The sequence below is a fragment of the Pleurodeles waltl genome, chromosome 2_2 (assembly GCF_031143425.1).
Source record: "Pleurodeles waltl isolate 20211129_DDA chromosome 2_2, aPleWal1.hap1.20221129, whole genome shotgun sequence".
Lineage (NCBI taxonomy): Eukaryota > Metazoa > Chordata > Amphibia > Caudata > Salamandridae > Pleurodeles > Pleurodeles waltl.
In genome coordinates this window covers 1,138,290,995-1,138,312,415 of record NC_090439.1, presented here as the reverse complement: position 1 = coordinate 1,138,312,415, position 21,421 = coordinate 1,138,290,995, and the positions used below count along the sequence as shown (strand labels likewise).

Below are 21,421 nucleotides of genomic sequence, written 5' to 3'. Positions count from 1 at the left end.
CTCAGGTTCTTCTTTTTATCCTTTCCCTTGTCCAGCAGGGCTCTGCTCTGGCCACTCTGAAGGGCTTTCTCTGTGCTATATATTTTTTTTCGTGGTAGCCTGAACAACTATGCATCTTTAAGTCACCCATTTATAAATAGGTTCTTGAAAGGTCTCCAGCACTTTTCCACCTTCCTCCTTTATTATGGCTCAGTGGGACCTAACTGTCCTATAAGTCTGCTTACCATCAAGACTGCCTTCTTCATTGCGATAACATCTTCCCAGAGGTTCAGCTTGCTTCAGGCCTTTTCATCTAATCCTCCTTATCATACAATTGACCCAGACACACTGGTGCTTCATACAAGATCTTCCTCTCTTCCTAGAGTGATTACACCCTTTCATGTAGGCCAATCCATCACCCTGCCTACTTTTATATTCTGCAAAATTCCACCAAGGATGAGGAGCAACTCCATTGTCTGGACCCTAAAAGAGCTTTGTTGTTCCACTGTGCCCGCACAAGTTTCAAGTAGACGACCAACTCTTCATGGGGTGTTTCAGAGCAAGCAAAGGATGGGCCATGCAGAAGCGGACCGTCTTCCAATGGACTGTGCTCTGTATTAGGATCTGCTATACATTGGTCAAAAAGCAACCCCGTGAGGGTTTGTGTGCTCCTTCCACCAGAGTAAAAGCTGCAACCACTAGATCTGATAGACTTCTAGTTGCAGATTCCTTACCTTAGAATTTTCCCCCCAGGCGTCATGCTTGAACAGTCAGGTCAGTTCGGTACTGCAGGTCTTCCTCGTATGAAATTGGTCCTTAGACCCACCTCCAAGGATGGTATTGCTTGGGTATCTATTCTAAGGTAAGGAATCTTCAGCTAGAAGTCTTTATCAGATGAACAAGTTACTTACCTTTGATGGACTGGCAAAATAAGGATGCAGATTGTTCACCTCCTATTTTGTGTTAGAGCAAGGTGCACAAATCCGCAGGTGCACAATATGCACCTCAGTTTTAGTGCCACACTTGGAATATTTCATCTTATTCCTTGTTCTACTAATAGCAAACAGCACTTGTGCTATTTGCTCCTCTGTTTGCAGCCAGGTTTCACTTCCCATATGTGCAGAACAAACACCTTCAACTTGATCACATTTGTAAACCCAGTTTGTTGGCAAGCCTCCCAGATTTGCAGGCCTTTTGTTGTCCCAGCCTTAGTGTTTTGTGTTTCCTTGTTGATATTTAAACTCTGATTCTTTATTTCATTGAACTTCACTGATGTATGTTTTGTTAATAATGAAATGGAACCTGATATTTTCAATACGTCAGCATTTAAAACACATTTTCCCTTTCTCTTGCTCCCTTCAGCTCTTACAGTTCTGCTCAAAGACCCCATTCCAGCCGTCCGGATCAAGGCAGCAGAGACGCTAGGCCGGCTTGTTAAATTCACATAATCATCAAGCTGTTTATTCATCACTTGGAAGCACACTGTGGAGATGGGGTTGCAGGTCGGCCATTGAGATGCAAGAAAACACTACTACTGCCGACAGTGACCCGTGCTTTCTACACCACTCTGTTCTCTGCTCCTGTGAGAAGTGATCGTGGAGAAACAACTCAAGAGGTTCCTTTCCCATGATAAAGGGTTGCCTTCAGAGGCTTCCATTTCTAAGTCTTGAACCCAAGGCCCAGTGCTTTACTCTCCCTACAGTATGTCGTAGGAAACAGGTATCACTGAGTTGAAGCCCAAGAAGGAAATATAGCAGATTTTTGAATATATACAAACAAGCCCTGAAGGCTCAAGCTCGTACTGGGAAATAATCAAGAGGAAACCTCGGAAGATAACACCAGCAGCCAATCGATATTGGTGTCACAAAGATATTTTAATAGACTTTCAACACATTATTATGCTATTGTCAGACCCCTTTTCAGGCTATGTCACATGGCAACCATGCACTATATGACAGTCCATGCACTATATGACAGTCCATGCACTTAGTACCTTGGTCACGTTGAAGTCACAGGAGGCATTCGGTTCAACATGGTGTCTGCTAGTGTTGGTGGAGTATGGACTATGGAGAAGCGTTACATGCCATTGGGTACTGGCCCATTTCTAGAACCTTACTTTGTTAGTCGCAGTTCATTCACTGCCGCTACCTACACTGTCACTCGGCTATGTGGCCGCTCCTAATGGTCTCCTGCTTCCATGAGCTGTTGTGGTAGAAGTTCCTTCTCAACGTTGCTTATGTCCGTCCTTTGCCAATGAAATTTAAGAAAATGTTTGATTCCACTAACAAATAAAATAATTTCTCTTGATCTCTTGCAATTTTGAAGGTGCCAAGCACTGTTACTTTATTTTCTCTTGATGGTGGGGTACGGTTAGGCTCTGTATGATCAGTGATTCTACCCAGGTTCATGCTGATTTTCTGCACGTGGGATAAACTAATCGCAAGAAGTCCCAGGACTGTAAAATTGTTAGCAGATAGTTGTGATTGTGTGAATCATCATTTTCTATGCCACTTTCAAAACATTATTTTTGCTCAGATTAAACTGTGGTGTATATAATAAAATATAATATACATTATTTTTAAATAAAATATGGTCTCTAATGGTGTTGTGTGCAGTTCCTGTGTTTTTTATTTATATATTTTATCTTTAGTTTCATTTTTTTTAATAAACATTTTTTGCTGCTTTTTTTTTGTCTGCGGTACCAAAACTTAGCACAGCGCACATGGTCAAGTACAGTTCTATGTACAGTATTGATGCAGCCATAATTTCGAATTCAAACCAGTACGTAAAACTCCCACCATTTGCCCCACGTTCATTTCTGTTTCTGGGAACATCCTGGTGCCAAATAAAAGTGGTTCCTCCAGCTTAGCACACCAGCCCATTGCTCTGCACCAGGTTGCAGTCCTCAGTGGGGTTGCTTAGTTCCTTGATTGTTCAATATATTTTTTTGCTAGCAGGGTGCCTATCCCCACCAGTGTCCGTTCCCCCAGGCCCTCCAGAAGTCCTAGAAGAGCAACTTGGGACGATACCTGAACTGGGCTTTCAAACATGTGTGTTAAGACTAAAAAAATGGATTCTCAGTACCTTGATGTTAAAGGACAGGACCATAACATGTGAAAGAAATGTGTGCCCCCTCCCTGTAATGTGCACAGGCAGATACTGGGCGCTTTCAGGTTTTATTTAGCTCCACTGGTGTCAGGTAAGTGACGTGGATTAAGTTGAATGAGGTTAAGCCTATAGATAATGGCTAGCGCTCTCTGGGCCACAAGGGCGTCACTTCATTTACTGTCTTTCACAATTCCCACACATACTTCCCCTTTGGTTCTCAGCTTCACTAACAGGTCCGGCGAGTTAACAACTAACAATCTATAGATGTAGGGTATTCTGCTTTGTTCCAACCAGCCTTTACTAACTATGCTTCCATAGGGTTAAATTCTGGTGGCATTTTATTGGGATCTCTATAGGATAGTAGGGCATGCCGGAGCTGGAGGTATTGGTAGAATGGGAATGGTGTCCGCTAAATTCCATCCTGAGGTCTTGGGATGTTTTCATGTGGGACCTTTGCATACGTCCTATACCAAAGTGCCCCTGGACATGGTCACCCCTACATTTTGCTCATTGGTACGGAGGTTCTGTTCCAGAGAATCCTCATCAATAATCATAAGCACTGAATATTCCCGCCCACTTGTGGGGACCCTGAGCACATATTGCATATGTTATATATATATGTATAGCATAAAAATGTGCATAGTACTTTAATAGACATATATATATATATATATATATGTTTGATGGCATGTGTAGCTGCAGATACACATGCTGTGCGCTGTTCCTGCCATCTAGTGTTGGGCTCGGAGTGTTACAAGTTGTTTTTCTTCGAAGAAGTCTTTTTGAGTCACAGGACCGAGTGACTCCTCCCTTTCGGCTCCATTGCGCATGGGCGTCGACTCCATTTTAGATTGTTTTCTTTCCGCCATCTGGTTCGGACGTGTTCCTCTTCGCTCCGTATTTCGAATCGGGAAAGTTAGCTAAGTATCGAAAATTTGACGGTATTGTTCTCGTTCGGTACCGGTTTAGTTTTAGTGTATCGGCACCGACATCAAGACCGCTTCGGCGGCCCTTCGGGGCTTCCACTCTTCATCGAGGCCTGGTCGGCCCGACCACACCCGTCGTCCAAGACTAATGGACCAGACCCCCTTCCGTTTCTGTCCTAAGTGTCATCCAAAGTATCCTTATACTGACCAGCACCGGGTCTGTAACCTGTGTTTGACGCCCGAACACAGAGAGGATACATGTGAAGCTTGCTGAGCGTTTCGATCTAAGAAAACCTTGAGAGATCGACGCGCAAGAAGACTACAAATGGCGTTGAAGCCGAAAGAACAGCTCAATGTTGAGGAGGAAGAAAGAATCTCCATCCAAGAAATGGACTCGGATGAATCCGACAGTGAACGACCCTTGACGGTGCAACAAACCGTGAGTAAACCTGCCCTGTCCCAAACCCAGGGTCACACCAAGAAACTCAAGGCCACGGGGACGCCACCGCCAGCAGGCCATGGCTCATCCCACAGAAGGGAAGGTGACCAGATAACATCGGCACAAAAAAGGCCAAAGAGTTGCCAAAGACTTCCGACTCCAGTGGAGATTCCGGCAACGAAAAATTTCGACATCGAAAGCAAGCCCCGAAAAAGCTCCTCGGAACCGAAAAAGACTATTACACTAGGAATTTCGGTACCGAAAAAACCGGCCTCGGAGCCGAAACAACCCTTATACACTGAGGAGCAAGGGCTTTCGATGCAACTCAAAGAAAAACATAGATTTGAGCAAGATTTGGATATAGAAGAACCTGACCAAAGGCAACAAAGGTTACAAATCCCAAAGGATACAGGCAAGATGCAGACCATCCCTCCACTCAAATCTAAAAGAAAACTAGCTTTTCAGGAATCAGAGATGCAACCAAAAGCCAAAGTGGTTAGAGACAAGTCACCACCACCACAGGTCTCACCACAACCATCCCCACTGCACTCACCACACTTGTCACCAGTGGGATCACCGTTAATGCAGTCACCCACACATACTGGGATGACCCAAGGTGATGCTGATGCATGGGATTTATATGATCCACCAATATCAGATAACAGCCCAGAGTGTTATCCATCAAAGCCGTCACCACCAGAGGACAGTAACGCATATACACAAGTACTAGCCAGGGCAGCTACGTTCCACAACGTAACAATACACTCTGAACCAGTGGAGGATGACTTCCTTTTCAACACTCACGCATCCTATCAAAGCCTGCCAATGCTACCGGGCATGCTCAAGCACGCACAACAGGTCTTCCAAGAGCCTGTAAAGGGAAGAGCTATAACGCCTAGGGTCGAAAAGAAATATAAACCACCACCAACAGACCCAGTGTTTATAACGCAACAGCTCACACCGGACTCAATGGTTGTAGGGGCGGCAAGAAAAAGGGCGAACTCACAATCGTCAGGGGATGCCCCACCACCTGACAAAGAGAGTCGAAAATTCGACGCGGCGGGCAAGAGAGTGGCATCACAAGCAGCCAATCAATGGCGAATTGCAAATTCGCAAGCCCTACTTGCACGCTGCGACAGGGCACACTGGAACGAGATGCAAGACATCATCCAGCACTTGCCCAAGGAACACCAAAAACGTGCCCAGCAAGTAGTTGAAGAGGGACAGGCCATATCAAACAATCAGATAAGGTCTGCATTAGACTCTGCAGATACAACAGCACGGACTGTAAACATGGCTGTAACGATTCGAAGGCATGCATGGCTGCGGAGTTCTGGATTCAAACCACAAGTACAACAAGCGGTACTAAATATGCTGTTTTAACCAACAACAGTTTGGGCCGGAAGTTGATACTGCCATCGAAAAAGATGAAAAAAGACACAGACACGGCCAAAGCCATGGGCGCACTCTACTCCCCACAATTCAGAGGCACTTTTAGGAAACCACAATTTAGAGGGGGGTTTTGGCAACAAACATCTGAACCATCCACCTCTCAAACAAAAACCACCTATCAGTCACAATACCAAAGGGGGGGGGTTTGTGGTTCCTGTAGAGGACAATTCCCAAGAGGAAGAGGGAAATTCCAGCCCGCCAAACCAAGCCCTAGCAAGCAGTGACTTCAATGTCACAACACCCCAACACTTGTCACCAGTGTGGGGGGGAGGGGGGGCTAACCAAATACTACCACAATTGGACACATATTACCACAGACACATGGGTCTTATCAATTATCCAACATGGTTATTGCATAGAATTCACAACATTCCCTCCAGATGTGCCACCAAAACAGCACAGACTGTCTCCACAACACTTAGACCTATTACATATAGAGGTCCAAGCACTGCTACAAAAACAAGCAATAGAGCTAGTACCCAATCACCAAAAAGGAACAGGAGTTTACTCACTGTATTTCCTTATTCCAAAAAAGGACAAGACGTTAAGCCCTATCTTAGATCTCAGAATACTGAATCTCGTCATCAAATCAGATCATTTCCACATGGTAACACTTCAGGACGTAGTTCCCTTACTAAAAAAGGGGGAATACATGACAACATTGGATCTCAAGGATGCGTATTTCCACATACCCATCCATCCATCTCACAGGAAATACCTAAGGTTTGTAATTCAAGGCAAACATTATCAATTCAAAGTGCTACCGTTCGAGATAACAACAGCCCCCAGAGTATTTACAAAATGCCTAGCCGTAGTAGCAGCTCACATAAGGAGACAGCACATGCACGTATTCCCATATTTGGACGATTGGCTAATAAAAGCCAACACTCAACAACAATGTCAATTTCACACGCAATACGTCATAGAAACTCTACACAAACTAGGGTTTTCTATAAATTACCAAAAATCACATTTGCAACCATCCCAACTACAACAATACTTGGGAGCAACACTCAACACACAAAGAGCAATTGCCACTCCAAGCCCACAAAGAGTTCAATCGTTCCAAAATGTAAGATCAAGTATACAACCAAACCAACACTACATGGTAAGGTTTGTAATGAAACTACTAGGCATGATGTTCTCATGCATAGCTATTGTCCCAAACGCAAGACTACACATGCGGCCCTTACAACAGTGCCTAGCAAAACAATGGACGCAAGCACAGGGTCAACTACAAGATCTAGTGTTGATAGACCGCCAAACACACTCTTCGCTTCAATGGTGGAACCCTATAAATTTAAACAAAGGGTGCCCTTTTCAAGACCCAGTGCCTCACGCCATTATCACAACAGATGCTTCCATGGTTGGGTGGGAGCACACCTCAACTATCACAGCATACAAGGTCAAAGGGACAATCAACAAAGAATACTTGACATAAATCACTTGGAACTGCTAGCTGTATTTCTGGCATTAAAAGCGTCTCAACCACTGATAGCCCACAAAGACATTCTTGTCAAGTCAGACAATATGACAACAATGTATTATCTAAACAGACAGGGGGGACACACTCGTCACAGCTGTGTCTCTTAGCACAAAGAATTTGGCATTGGGCAATTCACAACAATATTCGCCTGATAGCACAATACATACCAGGCATTCAAAATCAGTTAGCCGACAATCTCAGTCGAGATCAACAGCAAACTCACGAATGGGAAATACATCCCCAGATCCTACAGGATCACTTCTACCGCTGGGGGACACCAAACTTAGATCTATTTGCAACAACAACAAAACGCAAAATGCCAAAACTTCGCGTCCAGGTATCCACACCCTCAGTCCAAGGGCAATGCTCTATGGATCAGCTGGTCAGGGATATTTGCTTACGCTTTTCCCCCTCTCCCGCTCATTCCTTATCTGGTCAACAAACTGAGTCAAAACAAACTCAAACTAATACTTATAGCACCAACTTGGGCTCGCCAACCGTGATACACAACACTGTTGGACTTATCAGTAGTACCCCACATCAAACTACCAGATCTGTTGACCCAACACAAACAACAGATCAGACACCCGAATCCAGCATCGCTCAACCTAGCAATCTGGCTCCTGAAGTCTTAGAATTCGGATATTTAAACATTTCACAAGAGTGTATGTAGGTCATTAAACAAGCGAGAAAACCCACAACAAGACATTGGTACACAAACAAATGGAAAAGAGTTGTTTGCTACTATTAGGCTAATCAAATTATGCCACTAGAAGCCTCCACACAAAACATTGTAAGTTATTTACTACACTTACAAAAGTCTAATCTAGCTTTCTCTTCCATTAAAATCCATCTCACTGCAATATCTGCTTATCTGCAGATTAAACATACAACATCGCTTTTTAGAATCCCAGTTATTAAAGCCTTTATGGAATGACTAAAAAGAATCATACCCCCAAGGACACCACCAGTACCTTGGTGGAACCTTAATATTGTATTAACACGACTCATGGGCCCACCATTCAAACCCATGCATTCTTGCCAAATCCAATTTCTAACTTGGAAAGTAGCCTTTCTAATAGCCATCACATCACTTCGAAGAGTGAGTGAAATACAAGCATTTACTATTCAAGAACCCTTTATACAAATTCATAAACATAAAGTGGTTCTCCGTACAAATCCAAAATTCTTACCAAAAGTCATATCACCATTCCATTTAAACCAAACTGTGGAACTCAGTCTTCTTTCCACAACCAGACTCAGTAGCTGAAAGGGCCTTGCATACATTAGACATAAAAAGAGCACTAATGTATTACACTGACAGAACGAAACAATTTAGGAAAACAAAACAATTGTTCGTAGCTTTCCAAAAACCTCATGCAGGTAACCCTATATCAAAACAAGGCATTGCCAGATGGATAGTTAAATGCATTCAGACCTGTTACCTTAAAGCTAAAAGAGAATTACCCATTACACCAATGGCACATTCCACTAGAAAGAAAGGCGCCACAATGGCTTTTCTTGGGAATATACCAATGAGAGAAATTTTTAAGGCAGCCACCTGGTCTACGCCTCATACATTTACTAAGCATTACTGTGTCAATGTGTTGGCAACACAAGAAGCCACAGTAGGACAGGCTGTATTAAGAACATTACTTCAGACAACTTCAACTCCTACAGGCTGACCACCGCTTTTGGGGAGATTACTGCTTTATAGTCTATGCACAGCATGTGTATCTGCAGCTATACATGCCATCGAACGGAAAATGTCACTTACCCAGTGTACATCTGTTCGTGCCATGAGACGCTGCAGATTCACATGTGCCCTCCCACCTCCCCGGGAGCCTGGGGCCGTTTTTAGTTGCATGAAAATTGTAAATATGTAAATATATATTCTTTTAATACACACTATGTACATACATTTCTACTCCATTGCATGGGCACCTCTAGTATCCTCACTTTACCAACTCCTACCTCACCCTTTGCGGGGAAAACAATCTAAGATGGAGTCGACGCCCATGCGCAATGGAGCCGAAAGGGAGGAGTCACTCGGTCCTGTGACTCGAAAAGACTTCTTCGAAGAAAAACAACTTGTAACACTCCGAGCCCTACATGGCAGGAATAGTGCACAGCATGTGAATCTGCAGCGTCTCATGCCACGAACGGATGTACACTGGGTGACACTTTCCATATATATATATACATATATATATGTTCGATGGCATGTGTAGCTGCAGATACACATGCTGTGCATTATCCTGCCATCTAGTGTTGGGCTCGGAGTGTTACAAGTTGTTTTTCTTCGAAGAAGTCTTTTCGAGTCACGAGACCGAGGGACTCCTCCCTTTCGGCTCCATGGGCGTCGACTCCATCTTAGATTGTTTTCTTTCCGCCATCGGGTTCGGACGTGTTCCTCTTTGCTCCGTGTTTCGGTTCGGAAAAGATAGTTATCAATCGGAAAATTCAATATTGTTTGCGCTCGGTACCGGGTTAGTGCTAGCACATCGACACCGAAGAAAGAAGAGCTCCGGCAGCCCTTCGGGTCTTCCACTCCTCGGCGGGGCCTGATCGGCCCGACCGTGTCCATCTTCAAGGCTCATAGAACGGACCCCCTTCCGCTTCTGCCCCAAATGTCACACTAAGTATCCTTATACAGACCAACACTTGGTCTGTAATCTGTGTTTGTCCCCCGAACACAAAGAGGATACCTGCGAGGCCTGTTGGGCATTTAGATCCAAGAAGACACTGCTCCTCCCCCCTCCCTTCTTAATGGCGGTCGCTGCGCGTCCGTGCAGCGGGCGCGCCAGAGGCAAGCCCGTCTGCACCCTTCCGCGCATGGACCGCGCCCAGCGCCACCCCCCCCTCGTCTGCGAGACCCCTGCATCTCCAGACGCCGCTACACGGCCGACCAACTCCATCCCGGCCGCATCACAGCATGCTTCCAGTCCTCCCCAAGGAACACCCAAGGACCCTTCTCATGCCACAGCTGCAGATTCACCTGCAACAGAACAACGAAACCTACAAAGACCGGAACAAATCCCCTCCACTGCATACTCCTCAACACCCGCTCCGCACGCCATCGAGCTCTGCGACCTGCTCACCTCCACTGCCCCAGACGTAACCTTCCTGACCGAGACCTGGTGGAATGACTCCTCGGCACCCAACATCGCAATAGCCATCCCGAACGGCTACAAGATCATCCGAAGGAACCGCACCAACGGAATCGGAGGAGGAATAGCCATCGCCCACAAATCCACCCTCAAGGTCTACGCCCACACTGACGACACCCTCAAGACCACCGAACACCTACACTTCCGCATCCACACAGACCCCAACACCACTCTCAGAGGAACGCTCATCTATAGACCTCCCGGACCACGAGCACCCTTCAGCGAATCCATCGCGATCTCACCAACACCCATGCACTCACCTCAACGGATTACATCCTCCTCGGGGACCTAAATTTCCACCTGGTGAACGACGACGACACCAACTCCACCACTCTGATCAACAACCTCACAAACCACGGCCTCAGACAACTCGTAAACACACCAACCCACATCGCCGGCCACTCGCTTGATCCCATCTTCTCCTCAAGTGCCCACATCACCTTCAACCACACCACCGTACTCCACTGGACCGACCACCACTGCATACACTTCACCTACAAGAAACATACCAAGCACCATCGTACCCAACAACCACCCCGCCTATGCTGGAGCAAAGTTACAGAAGACCAGCTTACCAGCACCCTCGCTTAGAACCCACCCTCCGACCCCACAGACACCGCCACCCACAACCTCACTCTGTGGATCAACAACTGCGCTAACATCCTCGCGCCTCTCAAGAAACCCACTCACAACCAAGCCAGAAGAAAAGCCGTCTGGTTCACCGTCGAGCTCCTTAACTCCAAGCGCGACTGACGAAAACTAAAAAAGGAATGGCTACTCAAACGCACACCTGACAGCCTCACAGCCCACAAGGACGCCACCCGCAGACACCACCAACTCATCAGACAAGCCAAACGATCCCACTTCAAAGAGCGCCTGGACAACAACGCACATGACAGCAAAGAGCTCTTCAGCATCATAAAAGAACTCTCCAACCCCAGCGCCAACGTCAACGACATCCCTCCATCCCAAGAACTCTGCAACGCACTGTCCACCTTCTTCCTCCGAAAGATCACTGACATCCACGACAGCTTCAACGCCACTCCCACGCCAGACCCCACCCCCGAAAGCTCCACCTGTGCAAACCACCTGACCTCCTGGGCCAGCGTCAACGACACAGAGACACGCAAGATCATGAACTCCATCCACTTAGGATCTCCATCAGACCCCTGCCCCCACCACGTATACAACAAGCCCGACTCGACCATCGCCCCCCCCAACTACAGAAGGTCATCAACATCTCCTTCGAAACAGTGACTTTCCCGGATAGTTGGAATCACGCCGAAATCCGCGCCCTCCTCAAGAAGTACAAAGCAGACCCCAACGACCTCAAGAACTTCCGACCGATCTCCCTACTCCCCTTCCCAGCAAAGGTAATTGAAAAAATAGTCAACACACAACTAACCAGCCACCTCGAAGACAACAACATCCTGGCTCCCTCCCAATCTGGCTTCAGGCGAAATCACAGCACTGAGACCGCCCTTCTCGCCGCCACAGACTACATCAGACGTCAAATGGACAACAGCCCTCATCCTCCTGGACCTATCTGCTGCCTTTGACACACTCTGCCACCGCACCCTGAAAACTCGCCTCCTCAAAATCGGAATCCAAGGCAAAGCCCTCGACTGGATCATCTCATTCCTCTCCGGCAGAACCCAGAGAGTCCGCCTCCCCCCCTTCTGCTCCGAAGCCACCATCATCATCTGCGGCATTCCCCAAGGCTCATTCCTCAGCCCGACGCTGTTCAACATCTACATGGCCCCCCTCGCACAAGTAGCCCAACAACACAACCTCAACATTCTCACCTACGCCACCCAGCTCATCCTCTCGCTCACCAAAGATCCGCGCACAGCCAAATCCAACCTCCACAAGGGAATGGAATCGTCTGAAATTCAATTCGGACAATACGGAGGTCCTCATCCTAGGACGCACCCCCCCTACGTAGAGCGCTCTACAAATTCAATGATTGATTGCACCTTTTCACTCAGACTGCAAATGGCAGGCCTGCTGAGACAGTTTTCATGGGTTCTTATGGTTGGCATAATACATGCTTCAGCCCAAGGGAGACCCTGGGTGTACCAGTGCCTTGGGTACCCAAGTAACGTATACCAGGGACTTACAGGGATACACCAGAATGCCAATTGTGGGGTGTAAAGGGTACCAAAACAACCAAATGTAGAGGAGAGAGCACTATCACTGGGGTCCTCGTTAGCAGGATCCCAGTGAAAACAGGCTAAGCACACTGACAACAGGCAAATAGTGGGGGGTAACCACGCCAAAAAGAGTGAGTTTTCTACAATAACTGTCCCTTCAACACCTCCTCAGGGGTAGTAATCTATGTAAATACAATTAAAAGCATGCACTTCACAGTTGAATTAACTCTTTATTACCACTCAAAAAGAATAAATCTTTGTCATCACAAAGCTTCCAGTGATTCGATCAGTTAAAGCAGTACGGCTCCCAAACATCCTTTACATTTGCAGATTAACTGACAGTACATATTTGCATTTCTTTCAGGTATGCAGGCACCCTGGGAAGAACGTTTGTTTAGATGTCAGCCACTCCCTCACTTTCACTTAACAGGAGACTCACTGAATGACAATTCAGCAGAAGCTTTTTAAACTATGGAAATTAACCATCACTGGACGGTTGTCTTTTTTAAAAACTAAGACACTTTACATTAGAGACAGAAGTGAGGCTGGGGAATGTTGTTTTTTTCTCTCTCTTATTCTGACTAGACCAAAGTCAGATGGGAAAAAATAAGTGGCAGTCCCAACTAAGAACCCAGCTAAAGGCAATAAGTAGTAAAGATTGCAGGGCTATCCCAAAAGCAGTAGCGCAATAATTAGTTTTGCGAAATACAGTCAATCAAGAGATGACAAAACATACACAAAGATAACAATTTTGGGGCGGAGGAGAGTAAAAGATTTTCTAGCTTACGTGTCAAGAATTTTTTATTCTATTAAGGACAAGGAGGCGAGGATTATGCTGTCTCTTCCTTTACTGACCTTTCGCAGCAGCCAATAATAAAACAGTAAACAAAAAAACTTCATATCCCATGAAACACATGGGCTCATATTACATGTACCAATCACCAAGCGTGACCTGAGACTATAACAGTTCTGACCCACAACGTCATATCCTCTTTCTTTGTCCAACAGATAACAAATAAACTACATTCTTGAACTTCCTCTGTAGATGTTGAAGATGTCCGAAATCTTCTCCAATATTCCAGAGCCTGAAGAATCACTCCACCTAGGCAACAAGCCGAACCAAATATCCTACGGAATGTTGAAAACAATGTCGTTTTCCCCACAGATATCAAGATAAGTAATCATGAATTCTTCTGATCAGATCCTAGGAGAAACAAGAATAAATAATAATACCTCCTACTGAAGGATCTTTCAACAACAAATTCTTTAAATATATTTCTAACAAAAAAAAAGGGAGGGCATAAATCATTTATTTAAAATACACATTTGAATATAACCTCCAGTATCAATAATGGGTGGGATAATCCTCGCCTCCGTGTCCTTAATAGAATTGAAAATTCTTGAAGTGTAAGCTAGAAAAATTTGTATTCTATGTCAGGACCGGAGGCTCAGATTATGCTAGTTCAAAGCTGATTAATAACAATAGAGGCAACATCAACAACAGGTTTAAAATAAAACTTACGAAAAGTACATTCAGAAGACCAATCAGCTGTCTTCATAATATCTTGCAAACTGGAACCTAAGACAAAAGATTTAGAGGCCATAGCCCCTCTAACAGAATGGGCTCCAAAATGATGGGTATTAATACCCGCTTCTCCCATTAACCATTTAATCCACCTCGAGAGAGTGGCTGATGCAACTGGTTTAAAGGGTTTCTGTAAAGAATTAATAATTGACCATTCATGTTCTGCCTGAACTCCTCAGTGGCCGACTCATACTCTTTCAAACATTGTACCACACATCATTTTGAGTTATCCGGATACCTAGGGTAGGTTACTGACCTGCAATTAGTTTTGGTTCTTCTGGAAATAGAAAAAGTAACACCCTTCGAAGAGTATACTCTACCAGACAAGTCCAAAGCCTTGACATCCGAAACCCGCTTACAGGAAATCAAACAAAGCAACATAGTCAACTTCGCTGAAAATTGCTTGCGTGATAAAAATTTATTACTAGGCCAGGAATCTATAAATTTTAACACAATGTTCACATCCCATAACATCTTATATTTGGCCTGGGGGGGTTTAGAAAAAACGAATACCTCTCAATAACTTACAGACAAGCAGAGGTTTGTGACCAGCTGAAATAGCTGATCTAAAATGATTAACAGTCCTATAGGCCAGGCCTGATGAAGCGAACTCTGCTAAAAAAATTAAGTATCAAATCAATACTTGACTCCAAGGGATTGATATTCCTTCCATTACACCAACTAGACCATCTGCGCCATGCAGAAGCCCAGGCCTGCTTGATACATTTCTCAGCTTGCTGCGAAATGCCAGGGGTTTTCCAATTTGTCCTGAAACCATCCATGCCATCAACGTAAGATTCCCCGATAAGATCAGAGGATGTTGATGGCCCTCCGGACTCAACAAAAGATCCTGGCGAGGAGGAATGAGCAACGGGCGAGAACAGGCTAACTGGAGTGCCATAGGGAACCAGGGTTGAGATCTCCAAACTGGAGTCACCAAGACTAAGTCTGATTTCTGTCTCCGAACCTGGGACAGAAACCTGGGAATCAAAAGAAACGGGGGAAATGCATATCCCCGAAAAGGGGACCAATTCTGTAGAAATGCATCTGTCGCTGAAGCCAGTGGGTCCGGCCTCCAACTGAAGAATCTCGGAATCTGGCAATTGAGACGAGATGCAAATAGCTCTACTTTGCAAGGTCCCCACTCCCTCATTATCTGTTGAAGGATAATCGGATCTAGTCTCCAATCGCTGGTATCCATCAGGTATCTGGAGTACCAGTCCGCAACCGCGTTCTAAGCTCCCAGTAAATACTCCGCTACAATAACTAACCTGTGGCTCAAGCAATAATGCCAAAACTCCTTGGCTATCTCCGCTAGAACTCTGGATTTTGTTGCCCCTAACTTGTTGACAAACCTCACTGCTGAGAGGTTGTCCATACTCAGAAGGATGCAGCAGTCTGTCTTGAGAGGAGATAAACTCTTTATCGCAAAGGACCCCGCTAGGAGCTCTAGACAATTGATGTGGAGAGATTGCTCTGTTGTAGATCAGCGACCAGTCACCACAGACCCGCAACGGGCTCCCCATCCCCACTGACTGGCGTCTGATTCTATCACCACCTCTGGATGGGACCCGAATATGGCTCTGCCGTTCCAAGCCTCCATATGGTGAAGCCACCACTGGATCTCCTCCCTGACTTCCGTGGACAACGGGATCAGGGCTGAGTAACTCAATCCTTGTCTCGGGTATTTGATTTTCAATCTTTGCAGAGCTCGATAGTGTAGGGGGGCAGGGAAGATTGCCTGAATGGAAGATGCCAAAAGACCCACCAATCGAGCAATGTTCCTTAAAGAAATAGTCGGACTGGATAGGGCTGACCTTAATTCCCTCTTTATATTGCAAATCTTTAACGAGGGAAGAATCAATTGAGTCTGAAGAGAGTCGATCTTGAAACCCAAAAAATCTATCACTTGAGTTGGATTCAACAATGATTTCTGCGCATTGATAAGGAAACACAAATCCTGTAATAGACTGATTGTCCAGTTCAAATGAATCTGTAAAGTCGATGGATCCTGGGCCATCACTAAGATGTTGTCCAGATAAATGATCAAGCGAACCCCTTTGGTTCTCAGATTCTCCACTACTGGTCTCAATAAATTTGTGAAGCACCACAGTGCTGAGGATAGGCCGAATGGGAGAGCCGTGAATTCCAAACATTGACCCTTCCACTGGAATTGGAGGAATCTCCTGTGAGGGGGAATGTAGGAAGTTGGCTCTGTATGTACTATTTCAAAGTAAGAAATAGCATGCACAGAGTCCAAGGGTTCCCCTTAGAGGTAAGGTAGTGGCAAAAAGAGATAATTCTAATGCTCTATTTTGTGGTAGTGTGGTCGAGCAGTAGGCTTATCAGAGGGTAGTGTTAAGCATTTGTTGTACACACACAGGCAATAAATGGGGAACACACACTGAAAGACAATTCCAGGCCAATAGGTTGTTATATAGAAAAATATATTTTCTTAGTTTATTTTAAGAACCACAGGTTCAAGATTTACAAACAATACTTTAAATGAAAGGTATTTCACTTAGGAACTTTGAATTAGCAAAATAGCATATACAGTTTTCACACAAATGGCAATAAGCTATTTTAAAACTGGACACTGCAATTTTCAACAGTTCCTGGGGGAGGTAAGTGTTTGTTAGTTTTGCAGGTAAGTAAACCACCTACAGGGTTCAAAGTTGGGTCCAAGGTAGCCCACCGTTGGGGGTTCAGGGCAACCCCAAAGTTACCACACCAGCAGCTCAGGGCCGGTCAGGTGCAGAGGTCAAAGTGGTGCCCAAAACACATAGGCTTCAATGGAGAAGGGGGTGCCCCGGTTCCAGTCTGCCAGCAGGTAAGTACCCGCGTCTTCGGAGGGCAGACCAGGGGGGTTTTGCAGGGCACCGGGGGGAACACAAGTCAGCACAAAAAGTACACCCTCAGCGGCACGGGGGCGGCCGGGTGCAGAGTGCAAACAGGCGTCGGGTTTGCAATGTAGTTCAATGGGTGACCCAGGGGTCTCTTCAGCGAAGCAGGCAGGCAAGGGGGGGGGGGGGGGGGCTCCTCCGGGTAGCCACCACCTGGGCAAGGGAGAGGGCCACCTGGGGGTCGCTCCTGCACTGGAGGTCGGATCCTTCAGGTCCTGGGGGCTGCGGGTGCAGTGTCCTTACCAGGCGTCGGGTTCTTAGAAGCAGGCAGTTGCGGTCAGGGGAAGCCTCTGGATTCCCTCTGCAGGCGTCGCTGTGGGGGCCCAGGGGGGTCAACGCTGGCTACTCACTAGCTCGCAGTCGCCAGGGAGTCCTCCCTGTAGTGTTGTTTCTTCACAAGTCGAGCCGGGGGCGTCGGGTGCAGAGTGCAAAGTTTTGCGCTTCCGGCGGGAAACGTGTTGTCTTTAAAAGTTGCTTCTTTGTTGCAAAGATGTTTCTTCTTTGGAGCAGAGCCGCTGTCCTCGGGAGTTCTTGGTCCTTTTAGATGCAGGGTAGTCCTCTGAGGCTTCAGAGGTCGCTGGACCCTGTGGAACGCGTCGCTGTTGCAGTTTTTCTTGAAGTGGGGAGACAGGCCGGTAGAGCTGGGGCCAAAGCAGTTGGTGTCTCCGTCTTCTCTGCAGGGTTTTCAGCTCAGCAGGCCTTCTTCGTCTTAGGTTGCAGGAATCTGTTTTCCTAGGTTCTGGGGGCCCCTAAATTCTCAATTTAGGGGTGTGTTTAGGTCTGGGGGGTTAGTAGCCAATGGCTATTAGCCCTGAGGGTGGCTACACCCTCTTTGTGCCTCCTCCGTGAGGGGAGGGGGGGCACATCCCTAATCCTATTGGGGGAATCCTCCATCTGCAAGATGGAGGATTTCTAAAAGTCAGAGTCACCTCAGCTCAGGACACCTTAGGGGCTGTCCTGACTGGCCAGTGACTCCTCCTTGTTTTTCTCATTATCTCCTCCGGCCTTGCCGCCAAAAGGGGGGCCGTGGCCGGAGGGGGCGGGCAACTCCACTAGCTGGAGTGCCCTGGGGTGCTGTAACAAAGGGGGTGAGCCTTTGAGGCTCACCGCCAGGTGTTACAGTTCCTGCAGGAGGAGGTGAGAAGCACCTCCACCCAGAACAGGCTTTGTTACTAGCCACAGAGTGACAAAGGCACTCTCCCCATGTGGCCAGCAACATGTCTGGTGTGTGGCAGGCTGCTAAAACTAGTCAGCCTACACTGAAAGTCGGGTATGGTTTCAGGGGGCATCTCTAAGATGCCCTCTGGGGTGTATTTCACAATAAAATGTACACTAGCATCAGTGTGCATTTATTGTGCTGAGAAGTTTGATACCAAACTTCCCAGTTTTCAGTGTAGCCATTATGGTGCTGTGGAGTTCGTGTATGATAGACTCCCAGACCACATACTCTTATGGCTACCCTGCACTTACAATGTCTCAGTTTTTGCTTAGACACTGTAGGGGCATAGTGCTCATGCACATATGCCCTCACCTATCGTATAGTGCACCCTGCCATAGGGCTGTAAGGCCTACTAGAGGGGTGACTTATCTATGCCATAGGCAGTGTGAGGTTGGAATGGCATCCTGAGGGGAGTGCCGTGTTGACTTAGTCATTTTATCCCCACCAGCACACACAAGCTGGCAAGCAGTGTGTCTGTGCTGAGTGAGGGGTCCCCAGGGTGGCATAAGACATGCTGCAGCCCTTAGAGACCTTCCCAGGGCCCTTGGTACCAGGGGTACCAGTTACAAGGGACTTACCTGGATGCCAGGGTGTGCCAATTGTGGAAACAAAAGTACAGGTTAGGGAAAGAACACTGGTGCTGGGGCCTGGTTAGCAGGCCTCAGCACACTTTCAAATCATAACTTGGCATCAGCAAAGGCAAAAGGTCAGGAGGTAACCATGCCAAGGAGGCATTTCCTTACACAACCCCCCCCCTCCAAACGAAAGAGGATGAGACTAACCTTTCCCAAGAGAGTCTTAATTTTCTAAGTGGAAGAACCTGGAAAGGCCATCTGCATTGGCATGGGCAGTCCCAGGTCTGTGTTCCACTATAAAGTCCATTCCCTGTAGGGAGATGGACCACCTCAACAGTTTTGGATTTTCACCTTTCATTTGCATTTGCCATCTGAGAGGTCTGTGGTCAGTTTGAACTACAAAGTGAGTACCAAAGAGGTATGGTCTCAGCTTCTTCAGGGACCAAACCACAGCAAAGGCCTCCCTCTCAATGGTACTCCAACGCTGCTCCCTGGGGAGTAACCTCCTGCTAATGAAAGCAACAGGCTGGTCAAGGCCATCATCATTTGTTTGGGACAAAACTGCCCCATCCCATGTTCAGAGGCATCAGTCTGCACAATGAACTGCTTGGAGTAATCTGGAGCTATGAGAACTGGTGCTGTGCACATAGCTTGTTTCAGGGTGTCAAAGGCCTGTTGGCATTCTACAGTCCAGTTTACCTTCTTGGGCATTTTCTTGGAGGTAAGTTATGTGAGGGGTGTCACTATGGATCCATAGCCCTTCACAAACCTCCTGTAGTACCCAGTCAAGCCAAGGAATGCCCTGACTTGAGTCTGGGTTTTTGGAGCTGCCCAGTCCAGAATAGTCTGGATCTTGGGCTGGAGTGGCTGAACTTGGCCTCCACCTACAAGGTGTCCCAAGTAAACCACAGTTAACTGCCCTATCTGACATTTGGATCCCTTGATAGAGAGGCCTGCTGCTTGCAGGGCCTTCAAAACCTTCTTCAGGTGGACCAGGTGATCCTGCCAGCTGGCGCTAAAGACAGCAATATTGTCAAGATAAGCTGCACTAAAGGACTCCAAGCCAGCAAGGACTTGATTCACCAACCTTTGGAAGGTGGCAGGGGCATTCTTTAAACCAAAGGGCATCACAGTGAACTGATAGTGCCCATCAGGTGTGGAGAATGCAGTCTTTTCTTTTGCTCCTGGTGCCATTTTGATTTGCCAGTACCCTGCTGTCAAGTCAAAGGTACTTAAGTATCTGGCAGCACCTAGCTTATCAATCAATTCATCTGCCCTTAGAATGGGATGGGCATCTGTCTTGGTGACAGAATGAAGTCCTCTGTCGTCCACACAGAACCTCATTTCTCTCTTTCCATCTTTGGTGTGAGGTTTGGGGACTAAGACCACTGGGCTAGCCCAGGGGCTGTCAGAGTGCTCAATGACGTCCAATCCCAGCATCTTGTGGACTTCCACCTTGATGCTTTCCTTAACTTGGTCAGACTGTCTGAAAATTTTGTTTTTGACAGGCATGCTGTCTCCTGTGTCCACATCATGGGTACACAGGTGTGTCTGACCAGGGGTTAGGGAAAAGAGCTCAGCAAACGTTTGCAGGACCTTCCTACAGTCAGATTGCTGTTGGCCAGAGAGGGTGTCTGAATAGATCACTCCATCAACAGAGCCATCTTTAGGGTCAGTGGAGAGGAGTTCAGGGAGAGGTTCACTCTCAGCTTCCTGGTCCTCATCTGTTACCATCAACAGATTCACATCTGCCCTGTCATAGAAGAGTTTGAGGCGGTTCACATGGATCACCCTTTTGGGGGTCCTGCTAGTGCCTAGGTCTACCAGGTAGGTGACCTGACTCTTCTTCTCTAGCACTGGGTAAGGGCCACTCCATCTGTCCTGAAGTGCCCTGGGAGCCACAGGCTCCAGGACCCAGACTTTCTGCCCTGGCTGAAACTCAACCATAGCAGCCTTTTGGTCATACCGCATCTTCTGGAGTTGTTGGCTGGCCTCAAGGTTTTTACTTGCCTTTTTCATGTACTCTGCCATCCTTGAACGAAGACCTAGTACATAGTCCACTATATCTTGTTTAGGCTCATGAAGAGGTCTCTCCCAGCCTTCTTTTACAAGAGCTAGTGGCCCCTTACAGGATGGCCAAACAGAAGTTCAAAGGGGGAAAACCCTACTCCCTTCTGAGGCACCTCTCTGTAGGCGAAAAGCAGACATGGCAAGAGGACATCCCATCTCCTTTTGAGTTTTTCAGGGAGCCCCATGATCATGCCTTTCAATGTCTTGTTAAATCTTTCTACAAGACCATTGGTTTGTGGATGGTATGGTGTGGTGAATTTGTAAGTCACCCCACACTCATTCCACATATGTTTCAGGTATGCTGACATGAAGTTGGTACCTCTGTCAGACACCACCTCCTTAGGAAATCCCACTCT

The 21,421-nt window shown here is 46.7% G+C and overlaps 1 protein-coding gene across 1 annotated transcript in view; it reads left to right on the top strand.

Moving 5' to 3' along the window:
• The window catches only part of MROH1 (maestro heat like repeat family member 1), a 1,237,492-nt gene extending 1,234,913 nt beyond the window's left edge, over positions 1-2,579 (top strand). The window contains exon 43 of the mRNA XM_069221041.1: positions 1,342-2,579. Coding sequence (XP_069077142.1) covers positions 1,342-1,427 — 86 coding nt within the window. The 3' untranslated portion in view covers positions 1,428-2,579. The remainder of the gene's footprint in view (positions 1-1,341) is intronic.
• Positions 2,580-21,421: the final 18,842 nt, after the last annotated feature.